The sequence below is a fragment of the Vombatus ursinus genome, unplaced genomic scaffold (genome assembly GCF_900497805.2).
Source record: "Vombatus ursinus unplaced genomic scaffold, bare-nosed wombat genome assembly UNPS02014773.1, whole genome shotgun sequence".
NCBI classification, from domain to species: Eukaryota; Metazoa; Chordata; class Mammalia; order Diprotodontia; family Vombatidae; genus Vombatus; species Vombatus ursinus.
This window is the reverse complement of record NW_020954551.1, coordinates 10,163,976-10,183,472: the sequence shown is the minus strand read 5'-3', so window position 1 is coordinate 10,183,472 and position 19,497 is coordinate 10,163,976. Positions and strand designations below refer to the sequence as shown.

Here is a 19,497-nt window from a genome sequence, read left to right as displayed (position 1 = left end):
GGAGACAGTCAGAGTATTTTGAATCTGAAGTTTTTAAAGCTTCTAAACAAACCTTTGGGAGTCAGGATAAAATATGGTACCATGTATATAGAGTCAGAAAAACCTGGGTTCAAGTTCCATTTCTAACATAGACTGGGCTGTGTGACCAAGATAAAAATCAGTTAACCTCTTAGTGCTCCAGGAAACTCCATAAGGCTATGAGTTATAGACAATTTGCTGATCTTTTTCAGGGGTGGGAGTTTTCCACACCAGGGATTCCCCATATTAGTAGAATCAGAATAATACTAATATAATCTAAAATAATCTTTTTTAAAATGTGAGTTACTATTATTACGGTTGTTAAAGACTTTTCTGGTCTAGAGGTTCTTAATCTGTGGTCCATGAACTGATTTTGTTTTGTTTTATATTGTGATCGTTGAATTCCAATGTAATTAGTTTCCTTTGTAATCCAGTATATTTTATTTTATGAATTTAAAAACATTATTCTGAGAAGGAGTCCATGGGTTCCATCAGACTGCCAAAGAGGCCCATAACACAAAAAAAGGTGAAGAGTCCCTGTGATTCTAGTTCAATTCCCCTCACTGTTTAGAGGGAGAAACTGAGGCTTGGAGAGGTACCAAAGCTTAATGCAATTTGGGGGACTAGAACAAAGTCCTCTTACCACTTGATCCAACCTTCTCTCCCCTTTCTTCCTGGCTTCCCCGTAGCTTGTCACCCAGTGAATACTTGGGTGTCATTCATGGCCTGTTCTTTGCAGAGACAACCTCAACAGCACAGAATATGTGGACATGGAGTCTGAGGGCCAGTACTTCTCTAACGATGAAAATAAACTCATTCAAGAAGAGGACTATTTTTCATTTTTGTCTTTTATCCTCAGGTACTTACCCTAGTGACTGGCACATAGGAAGCATTTAATAAATGTTGGTGGAATTGAATTAAAGTGAACGGGCATATTTTGGAAAAGGTGCCATCAGGATTTGCCAGCTTCCAATGGTTTGAATGTGAGGGTGTAGCACGAAGGGGCTGCCAGAGACCTTTGGACAAGGCCCTCGTGCACCTACAGTTGTTAAGATTTCCATCTAATTGCTGGATATAGTTTCTGTGATGAAGGAGTGAATGAATAATAGCTGTGACTTTTGGAGGGGGGAGGTGAGAGTGCAAAGAGAATGCTGAATGTGCTCTCTGAATCATGGCCTTTTCCTTAGGAAATCTGTCGTTCACAAACCCAATTATGTGCAGGTAGAATGTCAGCCCTGACAGGATGAAATCCATGCTGCCTGCCAAGATTTTAAAAAGAAATCCTGCTTACCAGCAACTTCTATTTTCATAAATGTCTACTAAAAAAAATAAAACCTAAAGCATAATCCACACATTTCCCAGAATTCATTGTGTTTCAAGGAAAAGCTTTAATCATTGCAACAAAAAGAAGAGCCATTGCACCATTGGGTGTCAAAACTTGACTCCCGCCGTGGCAAGTGGACAACCTTGGCTCTTCTGCCGACCTCGGGTCACATTACAAGATTACATCCCTAGGCTTTGGGTACTTGGAAGTAAATACACTAGTCCCTCTCCAGAGCATCCTGGAGAAGCTGCCATTATGGCTAGGACTCACGATGTTTTTAACTGTGGGAATATCTCTCCAGTCAACTGACATGCATTTCTTAAATGACTGCTATGTGCTAGGCACTGAAAATGTAGATTCAGTGAATGAAAACATTTCTCTTTACGGGATTTTATATTCTACTGACCTAAACCAATATAGGATCTTAGGGATGAAAAGCTAGAAGGGAGTTCAACTTCTTCCCTTTGCCCCATTTTATTTATGGGGAAACTGAGGCACGGAGAAGTTTTTTTTTTTTTGTTTTTTTTTGTTTTGTTTTGTTTTTTTGTTTTTAAGTGACTTACTCTGGATCCTACCACTAGTAAGTGTCAGAGAGGAGATCTGAACCCAAGTCTTCTTCAGGGCAAGCACACAGTGCACAGTACCATAGAGAAATAGTTGGAAAAAAAAAAAAGCTTTGCAAATAGCAAATGCTAGTAGCTTTCCTATTTATCATACTAATCAATCAGCCAGAATTTATCTACTATTTATTATGCTATTTATTTGTAACTGAGGTTACAAAGGCACAAGTGAAGTGATTCTTGTCCTCAGGGAACTTGGACCTTTTAGGAGAGGTTGTAAATGAGAGGAGAAATAGCCAGAAAGGGGCAGCTAGGTGGTATGGTATAGAGTGGTGAGCCTGCAGTCAGGAAGGCTCCTCTTCCTGAGTTCAAGTCTGGTCTCAGACATGTACTAGCATTGTGACCCTGGGCAAGTCACTTAAGCCTGTGTGCCTCAGTTTCCTCCTTTGTAAAAGGAGCTGGAGAAGGAAATGGCAAACCATTCCAGTGTCATTGCCAAAATCCCAAATGAGTCATGAAGAGTAGGAGACCACTTAAAAAAAAACTAAATAACAACAAAGGCAGAAAGAGGTAAAGGGTCCTTTGAAGGATTTGGGGATTTTTGTTATTGTTTCAATTTGCTTTTTGCTTCAGGGTGATTAGTCCTAAGTTTGCTTCTTTTTTCCCTTCCTTCCTTCCTCCCTCCCTCCTTTCTTTCCTCTCTCCCTCCTTCCATAGATACATACACATACATATGTATATGTGCAATGCATATATGTATATGTACATATGTGCGCACACACATATGTATGCATGTATATGTATATATGTATATGTATGTGTATATATATAGATGTGTGTGGCTTTTAAAACAATTTTTTGGGGACACGTGCTAGTCACAAGATGAGCGGCTCTTTGGTTCCAACCAAAGTGCTGCTCTCCTGTTGGTGGAATCTTTACAAGCAGCGAGCTCTAAGGCTCCAGGCTGACAGAGCCATAAGCCGTCTCCACCACTTAAAATAGAATCCTTTTGCTCAGTCAGGTGGTGGGGAGAACATCTTGAATTCTCTGGGATGCCTTTCTCGCCCCACAGATGCAGAGAAATGGATCTGAGAGGCAAGTTGTGCATCGACAAGCGCCATGGCAGCTTGCTGGCCTGTGGATGCTATGAAAGTTTTCCCTTTTTCCTCTTCTTCCCTCCCACTCGTCCCTCCCTCCAGGGTGCCTAGTCTGGGGCTAGGGACACTGAGCCAGGATTGTGTCACTCTCCCATCCTCAGATGGGATGGAGCAGTGCTCATCTGGGCGGTTTAATGGACTCTGGTTCCCCTTCTCCTAGCACTTCCCTTCTGTGGATTTGCCGTTAGTGCTCGCTCTGTCTGCGTCTCGAATTCTGGGGCTTATTTCTTCCAGGTTGTGGTTTTTTTTTTCTTTCTCCTGATGTTTCGGTTTATTTTGTTAGTTCCTCCAACTTTAAATATTTTGCTGTTCCCTGTCTTGCTGTATAAATGAGGCTCCTTGATGGCTATTCTGGGGACTGCACTGGGTAAGATTGCTTTAAGTTTTATGAAAATAAATGTGTGATTTTTCTAGTTAAAAAAAAAAAGCATTAGTCACTGAATAGCTTAGTAAAATTAACTTCAACACACATTGAGCTCTTTTTCCTCAAGTCATAAACTCGTATAAGAAACTCTGTGAAAGCTTCTCGGCAGCTCTGGCCTCTTCACAGTAGCTGATTAATTAAAGCGTTCCCATTAAATTACGCTGTGATTATTTTTGAAGGTAACAGCCAGAGGCCAGACTGAGCCCCTTTGACTTGGTAGATGCAAACCAGACATACAGTGTGTTTTGGGGCTGTGGGCGTCTTAGATCTGATGGAAGGCAGGAAATGAGAGAATCTGGCAGTGCTCTGTGGCCTGGCCCAGTGGAGCCTCCTGACTTTTTTTTTTTCCTCAAGTACATTCTTGTGTTGTAAAGGGTAAAGTGGAAACCTAGGTGCAAATATGGATCCAGGGTACTTAGGATGGATGGCTTTGAAGGCTCCCCACATTAGGAATCAGGAAAGCTAAGGTAGAAGAAATTGGACTATTTATTATTTTGGAGTCGTCACTGCCCTTTTTTGTTTGGAGGTAGAAAAATGAAGGTTGTTTTTTTTTCCCCCCTGCTGCTTGCTTTCTTTTTATATATCTTCATCCTTTTTGTGCCCATAGAGGAGGGAACAGATGGTAACCTTAAAAGAGAAAACTCAGTGCTGGGGAAGGATTGTATCTTTATGTACCTTTGCTTGAAACTCACAGATGCATGGCCTTCCTGGATATGTAAAAACGATTAAGGTAGAGAACAATCCGGTTTCTAATTAGGATTTCAAGTCTCCAGCTCTCTGAAATGGAGGTAGACAGTTCTTTCCTAAGAGAATCCTTCAGTTAGCCCAGTTCAGGGGAAGAAATGTATCTCTGCTTTTCACTTAGAAAGCAATTCCATTCACTTAATTGCTGTATGCAGATCCCTTTCAGAAAACCCTGTCTTTCTCTGCTAGGAAGACTCTAGGGAGGCTTTGAGGCCTAGTGGATAGAGGACTACCTTTGAATCAAGAAGGCCTGGGTTCAGATCTCTGCTGACATAAACCAGCTTTGTGACTAGAAAGAAGTCACCCAACCCCCTCAGTGCCTCAGGCAAGTGTTTAAATAGTATAACTCACAGATGAGTCATGGCTCTGTATCTGCCATTTCCATACCAAGAGGTATCCAAAAAGGGGGTAGGAAGTGGGAAATAGTATCTGTAGTATACATGTTACTTGGATGTTGTAAGGGTTAAATGAGATACTATGTATAAAGCACTTTCAAAAATGTTAAAGGATTATATAGGGAACTCCCATGTGGGGAAACTCTCTCTACAGATATAGGTAGGCACCTTCTCTACAACTTAAAGTCTTAGGCAGTTGCCTAGAACTCTGAAAGGTTCAGCTTGAATATGTCAAAGGCACGGACTGAAGCCCAACCTTCCTGACTTTGAGGCTAACTCTCTATACGATAGGCAATCCTGCTTCAAACAAAGCAGCAGATAGAAATCAGGGATTATTATTGTTGTATTTTTAAGTGGATTTTGTTGATATCTTTTGTTTTTATGTGTCCTACATTTTTCCTCTGTCTCCTTCTCCTTTCCCTTCTGTTCTTCATACCAAGAGGAAGGAGAATAAAGCATTCAGCAAAACCAATCAACATCTTAATAAAATCTGATTTATAGGCAATGTTTTATAGTTGTGTGTCCCCCACTTCTGCAAAGAAAGGGAGGCAGGCAATGTTCTGATCTCTTCTTTGCAACCAAGTTTCTTCTCCTCCTTCTCTTCTACCTTCCCTTTCTCCTCCTTCTCCTCTTCTTTCATAATAATAATTAACAAGTAGCATTTACATATCACTTTAAAGTATGCAAAGTACTTCTTTATATATTACCTTATATGATCCTCAACAACAGTAATGGTGATAATAATGTTTAAATCTGAACCAGTTACTGGTATGGAAACTTCCTCTACTGATTTCAACTAACCCTAACTGCACTGATGCTGACTGGCAACTTTGTCTATATCTCACGGTTTCAGAGAGTTGCCTGGACCCTTGGTTGTGTCTGTCATCAAATGAGGTAATATTTGAAAGGTGCCTGGCAGAGTGCCTGGTACATAGTAGGCACTTACTGCCTGTTCTACTTTCCTTCCTTCCTTCCTTCCTTCCTTTCTTCCTAGGTCACACATTCAGTATATGGTAGAGGCAGGCCTAAAATCCAAGTCTTTCTGATTCCAAAGATGGCACTCTATGCACTCTGTAACAATGTCTCTGGTGCTTGATAGTGTTATTATTACATCTGTGGTTCCTTTGGTTAGGGAATTGCCGGTGAGGAAACCCTCCTCTGCCAATGCAGATCAACAGCTGCCCTGTAACTTGTAGAGTTGCCTGGGGCATGGAGTAGTGAGATGACTTGTCTAGGGTCATAGAGCCGTAGCCAGGAAGTATGAGAGGCTGGATTTGAACCTGAGTCCTGACCAGTGCTGACCATTATACGTTCCATCTCTTGTTATTGTTAGGAAGAGGAAGTCTCCTCTTCCTTCTTATCATTATTATTAAAAAAATATGATGTGAATATCAAGTTTGCTGGTAATTTCTTCTGGTAAATATTTAACTTCTGTATTACTGTCAATGAGTTTATACTTGTAGTCTTTAAACTTTCTACCTAACTAAAAAATGCACACACTCATATGTGCATACAAGTAAACACACACACACACACACACACACAAACACAATTGTCTTAACCCAGGGGAAACTTCATAAAAGGGAAGCGGAGTTCATGTTCAAGTAACTCTGAGAGTATTGGGCAGCTGTGTGCCACAGTAGGCAGATCACTGGGCCAAGAATCAGCAAATCCAGCCTCAGAGACTTACTAGTTGTGGGACCCTGGGCAAGTCACTTAACCTCTGTCTGCCTCAGTTTCTTCAACTGTAAAATGAGGATCATAACAGCACCTACCTCCCAGGGCTGTTCTGAGTTTCAAATGAGATAATATTTGTAAAGAGCTTAGCATAGGGCCTGGCACATAGGAGGTGCTATATTAATGCCTCTTCCCTCCCTCCCCTCTTGCCTGGCCTATGACCCTCTGGGGCTGCCTGCACATGGGCGTGTGTTTCCATTCCCATCACGGAAGGCGTCCACACACATGCTGCAAGAGAACACTGCTTTGGATGCTCTGGGGCCCTGCCAGAGGCATGTTGCCAAAGAATGTTTTTAGTTCGAGATCGGAGCTTCAGTGATTGGCAGCCCTCTGGAAAATGGTTTCTTTCCTCCCTGCCTTCTCACTCACCAAGCCTCCCTTCCTGCTCACAGGAAGATCTGTCTACATTGCAAGTGTCCCCAGGAAGAGCACGTCGTGACGGTGATGCCGTTGGAAATGGAGAAGACGGTTAGCAAGCTCATGTTTGACTTCCAGAGGAACTCGACCTCAGATGATGACTCAGGCTGTGCCTTGGAGGAGTATGCCTGGGTCCCACCAGGGCTGAAGCCCGAACAGGTAACCTTTCATTCCTTTATTTCTTCTAATGTTTCCTGACCTTTCTTGCCAGGAATAATCGAGGCTTGGCTGTCTCCTCGAAAAGCCCTGCTCTGGGTACTGCCAGGCAGACGATTTCCCTTGGCTAAGTGGGAAGAGACGAGGGGAGGTGGAGGCCCGCTTGTTGCCAATCTAAGGCACATCTGGGGGACGAGGAGAGCCCTCTGTCCGAGGATATTTGGGAAGGCTGGGCCCAGACCTGCAACTTTTAGATAAGGGAGCTGCATTTTTTAAGATGACATTGTCTGAGTGTTCAGCCATGAACTCTGAGGTGAAGCTCGCTTCCAGAGGGGAGGGGGAAAGTGTAACCTTGTTCCTTGAAGAGATGTGCCCCCGTGTTGAAATATTGAGCTTGGCTGTACTTGACTCACAAAGACGTCGGCATTTCCTAGGATATTTTGGCACCCCCCATAGGCTGTAAATATCATTGGTTTGATTAAAGGAACTCGGGTTGTATTTTCTCGCTTTTTTCTCTGCATTCTTCACTGACACACAAATCCTGACTTTACATATTTTGGCACAAAGGAGTCCATCTATCACTGTCCAACAATAATAATAATATTAATAACTGACATTTTTATGGAGCTTTAAAAATTTCAAAGTGCTTCACTTATTTTATCTTGTTGGAGCCTCGTGCAATACCCCCAGTGAGGCAGGTACTTTGGATGGTATTGTACCCATTTTGCAGATGACGTAACTGAAATTCTGAGGGTGTCCCTGGGAAATAATTTCAACTCACCTTTTCAGTCTTGAGCTCTCCACATTCCCCAAAGGCCTCTTCTAGGGTTGCGTGCAGATTCCTGCGTTTGTATTTAAAGCCCCTTTACATCCTGACTCCAACTTAGCTTTCTAGCCCATGAGTCCTTTTTGTGTACGCTGTGGCCTAGTCAGACCAGTCTTTCAGCTGTTCTTCATACACATCACTGGGTTTCCTGCCTTTTCCTTTGCCGGGGCTGTCCCCTAAACCTGGAATGTACTCCTGCCTCCCCTCAGCGTCTTAGAATTTCTGGTTTTCTTCAGAGTTCAGCTGAAGCTCTGCCTCCTGCATGAAGACCTTCTTCATCTCCCCAGCTGCTGGCGTCCCTCCCTGCCATTATGTTTTACCTATCCTGTATGTATTGGGTACATGGCACATTTTGCTTATGTGCACATGTTGATTCTCCTGCTAGAATGTAAGGTCCTGGGGGGCAGGAACTATTTCTTCTTTGTGTTTGTAACCCCAGGGTCTGACACATCATACTTGTTAATAAATGCTAGTTGATTGATGACTTCTGGCCAGGGGTGTAGTGAACCAAGGGAGTTCCAGGGACTTCTGGGAGATTCTGTAGACATTCCCACTGATCGTTTAGGGCGGTGTGGTGTGGTAGAAGATGGATTTGATGGCTGAGGAACAATGTTTGAATCCCAGTTCTTACTTGTGTGTCATTGCTAAAGAAGGAAGAAAGGGACATTTATTATATATGATGGGCCCTACCTCAATATGATCCTCACAACAACTCTGTGAGGTGTTATTATACCCATTTTACAGGTGAAGAAACTGAGGCAGACAAAAGCTAAGTGACCCGGTTGGGGTCACACAACTACTGAGTGTCTGAGGCTGGATTTGAACTCAGATATTCCTGATTCCAGGCCCAGCACTCTATCTCCTATGTCACTTAACTGCCTCAGGGCTCAGTTTCTTCTTCTGTAAAAGGAAGGAGTTGAACTAAATGTTCTCTCTCGAGTTCCTTCTGGCTCCAAGTCTGTGATACTATACTAAGCTCAGGGTCACACAGCTAATAAGTGTTGAAGTAGGATTTGAACCCAGGCCTTCCTGACTCCCAAGTGCAACGCTCTATCCGCTCCCGCCATACCACCTAAATTGGAAAGCTGAGTCTTGCCTCTGTGCTCTCTAAGAGTGTTTGAACAAGGCTCAGTAAGGCATTCATCCTCAAGTTTCTGCCCACCATTGTCTTCCTGGGTGAGCTTAGTTAAGGCACTTCTCAGTCATGGAGGATGGCACTTAATTAATCCCAAGTGGACTTGAGCAAGAATCTCCTGTCTTTACCATTTCTGATAAGGGATCATTCCTTGAAGAAGTCTAATGAATGGAAACCCACTACCTCTCAGGGTAATCCATTTTGCTTTTGGACAGACCTCTTGGGTAGAAAATGTTTCATTATTATCAGGCCTAAATTCTTCTTTTTGTTGTTCCTGGTCCTTTCCCCTGGGGCTGAGGATAATGATATAATTCCTCTTCCCCTAGCCTTCTCATTTCCAGGCTCTCTTCCATTCCTGCAACCCACTCCTTTCTTTTCTCTATCACTCAACACATCTGTCTTGCATCTAGGCTCAACTCAGGTGTTCTCTCTCCCTTTAAGTCTTTACAGATCCTTCTAAGAGTCTTGATTTCTCTCCTCAGATGACCTCGGATTTCCTCATCTATTTCTATAGTAGATGTCACTCCTAGTAGAATATAACCTTCCTGAGAGCAGCAACTGTTTCTATTTTGTCTTTGTATTCCCTAGGGCTTTGCACATGGTAAATGCACAATGTATATTGAATTGAATTGGATGAAGAGATGGGCTATTGATAGTGGCATGCCCAAACTATGTACGCCATGTTATTTTACATCCTGAGGTCACCTACACATTTCACTCTTCCTACAACAGCCAGAAGTCTCCCACCCCTTTCTTGTTCACCTCCAGGACACAAGATGGGTCCCCTAGGTGCTCTGGATTAACCAGTCTTCAGCTATCTAGCCACTGCTGACTTTTTTTCTTTGAGAACAGTAATTTATTTGACATGAAGGTCAAATTCCTGGCTTTTGTTTCATACCCTTTACTTCCTTCTAGAGAAGTAGGGAGGAAAACTTTCCCCTGGGGCAAAAGCATTTGAGGGGGGAGGATGACAGTGAAAGTAGGCTTGTAGACATGGTCATTCCAGGAGGGGGCCACCCCATCTCCTGCAGATTCTGGCCTATATTCCCAAGAAGGTTGGGAGGGAAGAGAGGCACTGTGGAAATGGTCTCCTGGGACTGTTGGCCAGGGGTGAGGAGAGGCAGGGAGATTTTAACTGCCTTTCCAACTTTATTTCATCTTGTTCCTATGTGAAGAACAGTGATGGCAGTCTCTGGAGCCCTACAGAAGGAAAAAGCCCTTAGTATCCCTGTACAAAGCCCTGGTCACCCTACCCTTGTTACAACTCTGCTTCCTCCTCAGCTCTAGAACAAGTTTGCCATTCATCCTAATCCTTAATTACAGGTAACTGGGAAACTCAGGCTCATCTGCTGAGTCTACCAATCCAAAAAATGAACACATGCCATTTGGAGGCGGGGAGAAGCCTTCCACTTGTACATTGCAGGGAGAAAATCAGGCTGATCTTTCATGGGCTTGTTTTGAAAGAGAATGATTCATGCTATCAAATAAGCTGGGTGAGTGATGCCAAAGGAAACAGTGTTCCCAACTCTGACGGTTCTTTCTATTGTCCTTTCAGCTCGGAGAGAAATCTGTCTTTTCCTCTTCTTCCTTACTCCCAGCCTTACTTAGATCTATCAAATATAAGCAATGAGAAACAGAAATTGTCCTACAGAGAGACACCATTTGATACCATTTGAGGGGCTGTGGACTCACCTAATGAAATATAAGCTTACTAAAAAAGCTTGAAGGAGGTCATTGTCGAAAGGAAACTGACAACTCCATTTTTTTTTTTAATTCTAGTGCTGATCACACTGGTTATGAATTTAAAGATACCTCTGTAGCCAGATCAAGATTAGAACACTGAGTCCCCTAAAGCTTTGCTTCCTCATGTCACCTCTTGCTCTGATATCTCCCTTTTACGTGGCTGTTTTTTAGGACCATCCGACTCTCTAGCAAGAGATGTTGTGAGTGAATGTATTAAACTCCCATTCGCTGGAGGCAAAATATAAAGGCTTTATTAGAGTACCCAAAAAAAGTGCTTCAATTTTTGTAAGAAACCTTTCATATCATTGCTTTATCCAAGGGTTAAGACAGTTCCTTCCGATGATTCCCAACATTCTCTTTCTCCTAAGAAACTCTGTCTTGTTAATATCATATTAGCTAAAGTTGGCCCTTTGAGGCACAGGAGAAAAGAAGAATCTTTACTCATCTTTGTGTTCTCAATTAAAGGAATATGAGGAGCATTTCTTTTTTTTTGTGAGCATCTATCAATCCAAATAGGTCATTTTGTTAATCAATTAACAGGTTTTTAAGTGCCTTACCTGCTTCAGAAGCTGGGCTAATTGTGGGGATCACAAAGACAAAAGTAAAAAAGGACCCTGCCTTCAAGGAGTTGACATCCTAACCAATTTAAAGGGAGTGTGAGGACAAAAATGGAGTCAGAAGACATGGGTCCTAATCCTGCCTTTCCCACTTAACCCTTGGACAGATCATACAAGCCCCAATCTACTTATCTATAAAATGAGGGGAGGGGTCGGACTCACTCTCTGATCCTTTGACCAGAATTTGAATCCTGGCCTTACTAATCACTGCCTGAACAACTTAGACATATACTGTAGTTCCATGGGCCTCAGTTTCTTCATTTGTAAAATGGAGAAATTGAACTAGATGATGTCTGAGGTTCCCGTCAGCTGAAAAATCTGATAACCATATGATCTTAGGAGCTTGGCTCATCTTACAAATGATGCCAAGAAGGAAAGATTGAGATGTTCTTGGCTCGCTGGATAACCAATCTCATCTTTGTAAATTGGATGTGGTTTCAGGTGATTAGTCTGAAAAGCAAGGGAAGGAAAGCCATTTTAATTTAATTTGCATCTCTTCAAACCTTGTGTTTGCAAGGGAATGTACAATAGTGACTGCCTGGTCTGGAGCTCAGGAGACCCAGGATCTTTCTCCATCCTGGCCACTGAGTAGGAAATTGACATTTTCTTCCCTGTACCTCAGTTTATCCATTGATCATTAGATAGGTGCAATAATTCTTACCCAATCAATCCCACAAATATGTTGTAAGAATAATTCTTATAAGTAGATAATGGTGATGAAAGAACTTTATAAGGTTAAGAGCCCTATTTAAAAAAACAAAAACAAAAACAAAAACAGTGAGGCAGCTCCTTTTCTCATCATTATTACCCTGGAGGAAAGGAGGTGCTATGTCAGGCTACGGCTTCTGGGCTAGAACAAGAAAGAAACTCATCTCCTTGTGGCGCTTGCCTTGACATTGCTACCAATGTATTTATTTAGCAAAGCACAGGGTGATACTTCCCCACGTCTGTGTCTGCACAGAGCGAGGGGAGTGTCGAGTGCAACAATTTTCCTCTGTGTTTCAAAGGAAGAATGTGGAGTGAGGACCAGGGTGTGGGTGGCCAGCCTTCTGTATGTACTTTCAAATTTCCTTCTCACTTTGGTCTTCTGGCTCCCTTAATTCCTGGTACAGTTTGACTGGAGTATCTAAAGTCAGGGCAGATTCCATCTCCTCAAAGATGTTTGTTTCCCTCACCCATGTTTCAAATACACCATGTGTCTGTGAGTCTCCAAGCACGATGTTCAGATCTGAACTTCCAGGGACTCAGTCTGCTAATGCTAGTATCTTTTTCTTCCTTTTGAATGGTGCCCTGGTATGTAATGATAATAGCCTACATGTATATAACAAAAAATATATTACATATATTATTTTATTTGAGGTTCAATATGACCCTGTAAGGTAGGGAGTACCAAAATGGCTGTTTGTTCAATTTGGACCAGATCTGGGATTTCACTGGGAGAGGGGAATCCCAGTAAGGAAATGCCTTCCATCTTTATAGATTTACTTCTCTGAAATTTAGAGTCTTAAAGAGGAATAGTAGCCTGAGGCTACTGACTCTCACAAGGTCATATAGCCAGTATGTTTAGAGGACTTAGGTTTGTCTTATTCCAAGACCAGTTTTCTGTCTACCGTACCAGTGTTGTGTGTGTGTGTGTGTGTGTGTGTGTGTGTGTGTGTGTGTGTAGTATACATACATATATGTAGATAGATCTAGATAGAGTATAGATAGATAGATCTAGGTCTGTAAGGGACCTTAGAAGCCATCTGAAACCATCTCATTTCACAAATGAGGAAACAGAGGTACAAAAAGCAGACATGGGTTAGCCAAGTCTTATAGGTAGTAAGTAATAGGGCCTAAATTTGAACCCAAGTCCTGTGACTCCCAAGTTCTCTACCGCACCACGTATCTCTTTGTCTCTTATCCATGGCTATCTCCCTAGTTCCGGAGCTCTTATCTGAGCTACTTTGGTACCGCCCTAATTGGTCTTCCTGCTTCCAGTCTTTCCCCTCTCCCTCTCTCACACAGAACTGCCTAAATAATCTTCTTAAAACACAGAGATGTGTTCTATCTCTACTCAACAATCTGCAGTGGCTCCCTTCGGCCTCTAGGATAAAATTCAAACTCTTCACCCAAGTGTAGAAAGCCTTTTTCAATGGGAAGCCAGCAGACTTAGTTTGCCTTCTTTCATGCATACTCTGGGTTCCAGTCAAATTGGCTGCTATCTGCTTCCCCTAATCATGCACTCTGGGCCTTTGGCCAGGCTGTCCCCTGCCCTCCATGTACTAATGCCCTCTGGTCTGTTTATTAGAATCCTTAAGCTTCCTTTTCTGACCTCCTTATCTCCTGATAAGTTCTTTCCTTCCTCAGTTATCTTGTATTTACTTATCTGCTTACCTGAAAAGAGAATGGAATACCCTGAGGGCAGTAACAATTTTTCATTTGTCTTTCTCTTCCAATGGGGTAGCACAATGTCTCCTTGTATATAGGGTCTTAATAAATGTTGGTTGAATTGAATTAGGAGCAGATAGGTGGTGCAGTAGATAGAGTGCTGGGTCTGGAGTCAAGAAGACCTGAGTTCAAATCCAACCTCAGACACTTACTACTACGTGAGCCTGAGCAAGTCACAACCCCATTTGCCTCAGTTTCCTCACCTGTAAAATGATCTAGAGAAGGAAATGGCAAACTGCTCTCATATCTTTACGAAGAAAACCCTAAATGGGGTCATGAAGAGTCAGACATGACTGAAACGACTAAACAACAATGAATTGAATTGAATCAAGTGACTAACCCAGAATCATACAGCTGCTTTTAAATGGCCAACAGATTTGGACCCAGGTCTTCCAAAGCCTAATCCATCGTTCTTCCCATAGCGTCATATTGCCGCACATCCACAGCATTCGATTTCCATTACCAGCAGTGGAAGGGATGATCACATTTCCATATTAAGAAGCATCAGAGTGTGTGAAAAGAGGGCCGGCTGGGTTTGCAGGCAGGCGGCTGCAGGTCAAATCCCAGCTCTGCCCCTTACTAGCAGCAAGACCTTGGGCATGTCACCTGACCTCCATGGGCCTTAGTTTCCCCTTATGTCATATGAGGGTGTTATACTAGGTGACCTCTGAAGTCTCTCCCAGCTCTAAAGCTAAGATTCAGTGACTTCTGCCATCCTTTCCATTTCTAAGTGTCTGATCCCACGGGGCACTAGAACATCTTTGTTGAGGCTCAGCAGCAATGTGAGATGTTACTTGTCGTGCCTTCTCGTCAGAGGTAAGGAATGGATGTTGGCCTCATTGGAACTCACAACCCTGTGCTTTTCCAAAATACCTCACCTGAAGAACCTGACAAAATTCCACTTCTGACTTTGCTTAATGGAAGGACAGGCGGCAACTTCTGCAGATCAAACAGGCATAATGTTGAAAGAATGAATGTTTATTCCCAAAGCAAACATTCTGACTCAGGCTTGACTCACATTTGCCCTGCTTTTCTAGAAGATCTGGACTCTTGCTAGGTTTTTCTGCCCCAACAGCCCAGCTACTGTGCAGCGTCAGTCTATGGTCGCTATGTAAGCAGGAGCGTGTGCCATCGCTGTCCTCAAGATGACTGGGCTGAACCAAGCACCCTGGCGTGGCCACCATCCTACTGACTCAGAGGAGAGGAGAGGAGGCTTAGCGAGACTTGCTTCCTCACACATTGTTTCAGAACCAAACAGCAAACCCAGCCAGGACCAACTGTAAGGAGAATGGGTTTCACAAACCTGGGGATGGGGGAGAGGGAGGGAAGAAGAGAGGGTCTCTCCTGTGAAAGCAGTGTTCCAGGACAGAAAAGGACTGTTTGGTACAGCAAGTTCCCAATTTTGTGAAGGTGATGTTGGTCTCTGTCCCCTGGTTATCTAGGCAGGATCAACCCCTCATGTGCCTTGTATCAATAAATCAGCAAGTAGGCAGGTAGGGTGCTAAGCCCTGGGAATGTGGGGAGAGGAGAGGCAGAAGTAGTCCTTGCCCTCAAGGAGTTTACATTCTTTTTTTTTAATTTATGGAATAAAACAAGCATTTCCATAATAGTACAATAAAAAAGATGACTGTAAAGAACTGCACATCTACTATGCACAGCTTAACTATTCCTTTCAAATAAACAACAAAATTGTCATGTGAATTTCTTTTTTTCATTGCTCCCCCCACCCTGAAGATGGCTACCATCACACACACGCACACACACACACACTCACACACACACACACACACAAAATTATTCTATCCATACTTCTATCAGTTCTTTCTCTGGATGTTGATAGCATCTTTCTTCATATGTCCTTTATAGTTAATCAAGAAGCTTACATTCTAATAGGGGAGAGAGCCTGAACATCAAAAGGGCTATTTAAGATATACACAAAGTAGACGAGAAGTTCTTAACCTTTTTAGCATGGACCCCTGGGGCAGTCTGGTGATGCCTATGGACCCCCTTTTCAAAAGAATATTTTTAAATGCATGAAGCAAAACACATAGGATTGCCACGGGAACCAATTATTTTGAAATGCAGCTATTAACATTTTTTTTAAAGTCCATGGACTCCAGATTTAGAAACCATATTCTAAGGGAAGAGAGAGAACCAGAGTTCCAGTCCCTGACAAATCACTTCATTTCTCTGCCCATTTGTATTTGTGTTGATTCTCCGTTTGTAAGATGATGGCCTGGACCAGACCAAGGGTTGTTAACCATTTTTGTGTTGTGGACATTGTGGAGAACCCTATGGACCTTTCTCAGAATGTTTTAAAATGCGTAAAACAAAATGCAAAGGATTACCAAGGATATCAACTATGTTGAAATACATTTTGATAACTATGTTAATTTATTACCATTATATTAATATATTATCTATCTTATCTATTTTTCTATATCCTTTCATCCATTAATGTCATCTATTTCTCTATATGCATCCATCCATCATGTCATCCATCCATGCATCTATATATCCATTCATTATCTATCAGTCTATCTGTCCATCCATCCATCTGTTCATCTATCTATTCATCCATCCTTTCATCCATCTATCTTTATCATTCATTTATCTCTCTATATATATCCATCCATCCATCTATCTATCCATACATCCATTCATCTGTCTGTCCATCTATCTTTCTCTCTCTCTCTCTCTCTCTCTCTCTCTCTCTCTCTCCCTCTCTCTATCCATTCATCAGTCTGTCTATCCATTTATCTATCTATCTGAACAAGTTCACACACCCCTGGTTAAGAACCCATTGAGTGGAAGGAAGGTGATCGTAGAGGAAAAGGCTCCAGCAGCTGGGAGGCGAGGCCTCCTGCAGAAACTCTCCTCTCTTGTCCTGAGTACGAGCCAGGGCTTCCTGGGAACCCTCAGCGCTTGCTTCTTCTGGACCCCAGTTGGCAAGCCTCTCAGACAGAACTTAAGATGGAAAAGTCTCCCAGGTTTTGTTTTTTTCTTCCTTCTTGAATGTAAGATGATGGCTCTCAGTGAACTCCCTCTGAGAAGATGAAAACTTTCCAAATGCCCTAGAGAGAGCCTGCCCTGCCCACTCCCTTCCCCCCTCCGGCTCCTTCTTCTGTTCCTTTTTGTTCCCCCCATGCCTTTCCTCTGCTCTCTTTTTCCTCCCTCTTAGAATCACAGGATCTTGGATTTGGAAAGGATCTGAAGTGGGCCTCCACTCCAACCTCCCACCCAGTGCAGGAATCTCCTCTCAGCACCCCTGCCAAGGAGGTCATCCAGGCTCTCAGCCTCAGCTTGAAGGCTTTTCTTTGATTTTTAAAAAGTTTTCCTGATGCCATTTGTTTTTCTATCTCAAGTCATTTCCGGATAGACCCCCTCCCCCCTGGCCTCCCCTGAGCCTTCCCTTGTAAAAACAACAGCAGCAGCAGCGGCGGCAAAGTTGAGCAAAACTGCCGACCAACACACAGTGAAGATCAGAGAGCCGGTGGTGGAATGTGCCCAGGCTGCATCCCCATGCCTGGGATGCACTCCCTCCTCAGCTCCGGAAACCCCTGGCTCCCTTGGAGGCTCAGTTCAAGTGTCATTTTCTTCAAGAGACCTTCCTTAACTCCCCCTCAGTCCCACACATCACTGTGTGTGTATCTAATGTGAAAACTATTTTAGTTATCTGGGAAGCTCTTCAAGTCACTTCACTCCATGGGCCTCAGTTTCCTCATTGATAAAAAAAAAAAAAAAAAAGGCTTAGACTAGGTGACCTCTCAGGTCCCTTCCATTTCTCGATCTATGGTCCCCCTACCCCCAAGTTAAATGTAAGCTCCTTGAGGGTAAAGACTGCCTCACTTTTATATTTGTATCCCTGGCAACTGGTGCAGAGTAAGTACTCATAAATCATTTTTGAGTGATAGATGGACCAACCCCATTCATTTTTTCAGATGAGGACACTGAGGTTCAGAGACATTAGGTGACTTGCCCAAAGTCATGCAGTCAGTAGCAGAGGCAGGATTCCACCTCTGGTGAGTTTAGCCCCGATTGCATACACATAACCACCATTTCCCAGCCATAGACACCTCTCTTTCACCGCTACCTCTTGGACAAAAGGAGGACAGTGTATTTCTTTATCCCCTTCCTGGGGCTAAGATCGGTTAGAATTACAGAGGCAGATGAAGCCTGTCTGTGAAACTCTCTCTGAAGACAGCCGGCCTGTTCCAATTGTGGCGATTGGAGGTTCTTTTTTCATGCGCTGAATCACAATCTGTCTCCCTGTCCATCTTTCCCTTTCCCTGAGTTATGGTGGGCAAGGGTGGTATCAAGAGCAGAGGGAAGAGAATGGCTTGTTATTTTTGCTTCTCCTACAACAGCAACAACAATAACTCACATTTATATGTGGTTTAAATTTTGCACGGCCCTTTTCACTTGCCTGTAAGTTTGATGCTATTATTTTCATCCCCATTTTGCATATTAAAAAAAAAAAAAAACAAAAACCAAGGATCAGAGAGATTGAGTGATTTCCCTAGGTCATAGATCTAGCTAGTATCTGAGGCAGGATTTGAAACCAGGTCTTCCAGACTCTGGGTTTTTCTCCTATCCACTCTGCCATGAGAAAAAGTTATCTTCTGGACTGAAACATCTTTTCAGCTTTGTGTAGGGCTAGAAGGTAGCAGACCTTTATGATAACTGCACCCATCAAGTATTATTTTTAACTATGAGGTTAATGAATTGGTTATTAAACACATGGGATGTGTGAGGCAATTTGGAAGATATACAGAAAGGAAGGAGACATAGACTTTCCCTCAGGGAGCTTGCAATCTAGTTGGAAAGACCAGATGATGAACCAGCAAGAATGCCCTGCAGATGGCGTGATCCACGTGCCTGTGCTTGCTATAAGAGTTCAGAGGAGTGGGGATGTCTCACTGTTTTTTGCCTGAATTATTCTCATACTGGCTGATAGTATAGAGCCCTAGCTCAGAGAGAGAGAAAATGAAAGGGACCGTGTGAAGGGAAGAGCAAGACATCTGATTACAGCCGAGAAGGGGGCAATTGGTTTGACTGGCAGAAGAGGAGTGGAGTAAGGAAAAGTGAGATTAGAGCAGTCGAGTAAGGTGGGGAGCCCTGTCCCCAAATGGACTAGCCTAAATCAGGAGGTCTTCAGTTCATTGATTTAAACCTAGAAGGATCCTTTTAAGTCTTCTGATCCAACCCCTTTGTTTTATAATTGAGGAAAATGCCACTTAGGAAGGGAAGTGGCTTACCCAGAGTCACACTGCTAGCTAGGTAGTAACATACTTGAATCTTTTCAATGCCTCCAGAGGGAGTCCCCCATCACTGGAGATCTCCAAGCAAAGGCTGAATGGCCTCTTATTCGGGATCTTGTAGATGGGAATCTTGTTCAGGTACTGGTTGTACTGAATGACTTCTGAGGTCCTTTCCAACTTGGGAATTCTGTTTGTGAAAATGTTGAGTTTGAAACTGGTCTAGTCATGAGGTCAGACTGGATAGAGGGTTGTCCTCCTGACTCTGTAGCTGGTGTACCCTGGATCTGAACCTCCCTGGGCCTCAGTTTCGTTGTTGACAGAATGGAGAAGGTTGGGCTTTGTGATTGCTGAAATTCCTTCCAGCTCTAACATCCTCTGATTTATGGAATGGGAAATTTGCTGGGAAGCAGTAGATTTGTGTGGAAAGGCTATGTGGGAGCAGTGATGGGTAAGGAGATATATGGAAGGGGAATGGGGAATTCTATAGAAAGAAGGAATGCAGCAATGTGAATTTATTGAAAACTGTATGAGATATTCCATCTTATCTTACTAG

General features: G+C 43.0%; 1 protein-coding gene across 3 annotated transcripts in view; it reads left to right on the top strand.

Annotated features, from left to right (window-relative positions):
- The window catches only part of PRICKLE2 (prickle planar cell polarity protein 2), a 347,377-nt gene that overhangs the window by 243,568 nt on the left and 84,312 nt on the right, over nt 1-19,497 (top strand). For all 3 annotated transcript variants that reach the window (XM_027863866.1, XM_027863868.1, XM_027863867.1), the window contains one exon: nt 6,752-6,935. In XM_027863866.1, the coding sequence (XP_027719667.1) occupies nt 6,752-6,935 (184 nt within the window). The remainder of the gene's footprint in view (nt 1-6,751; nt 6,936-19,497) is intronic.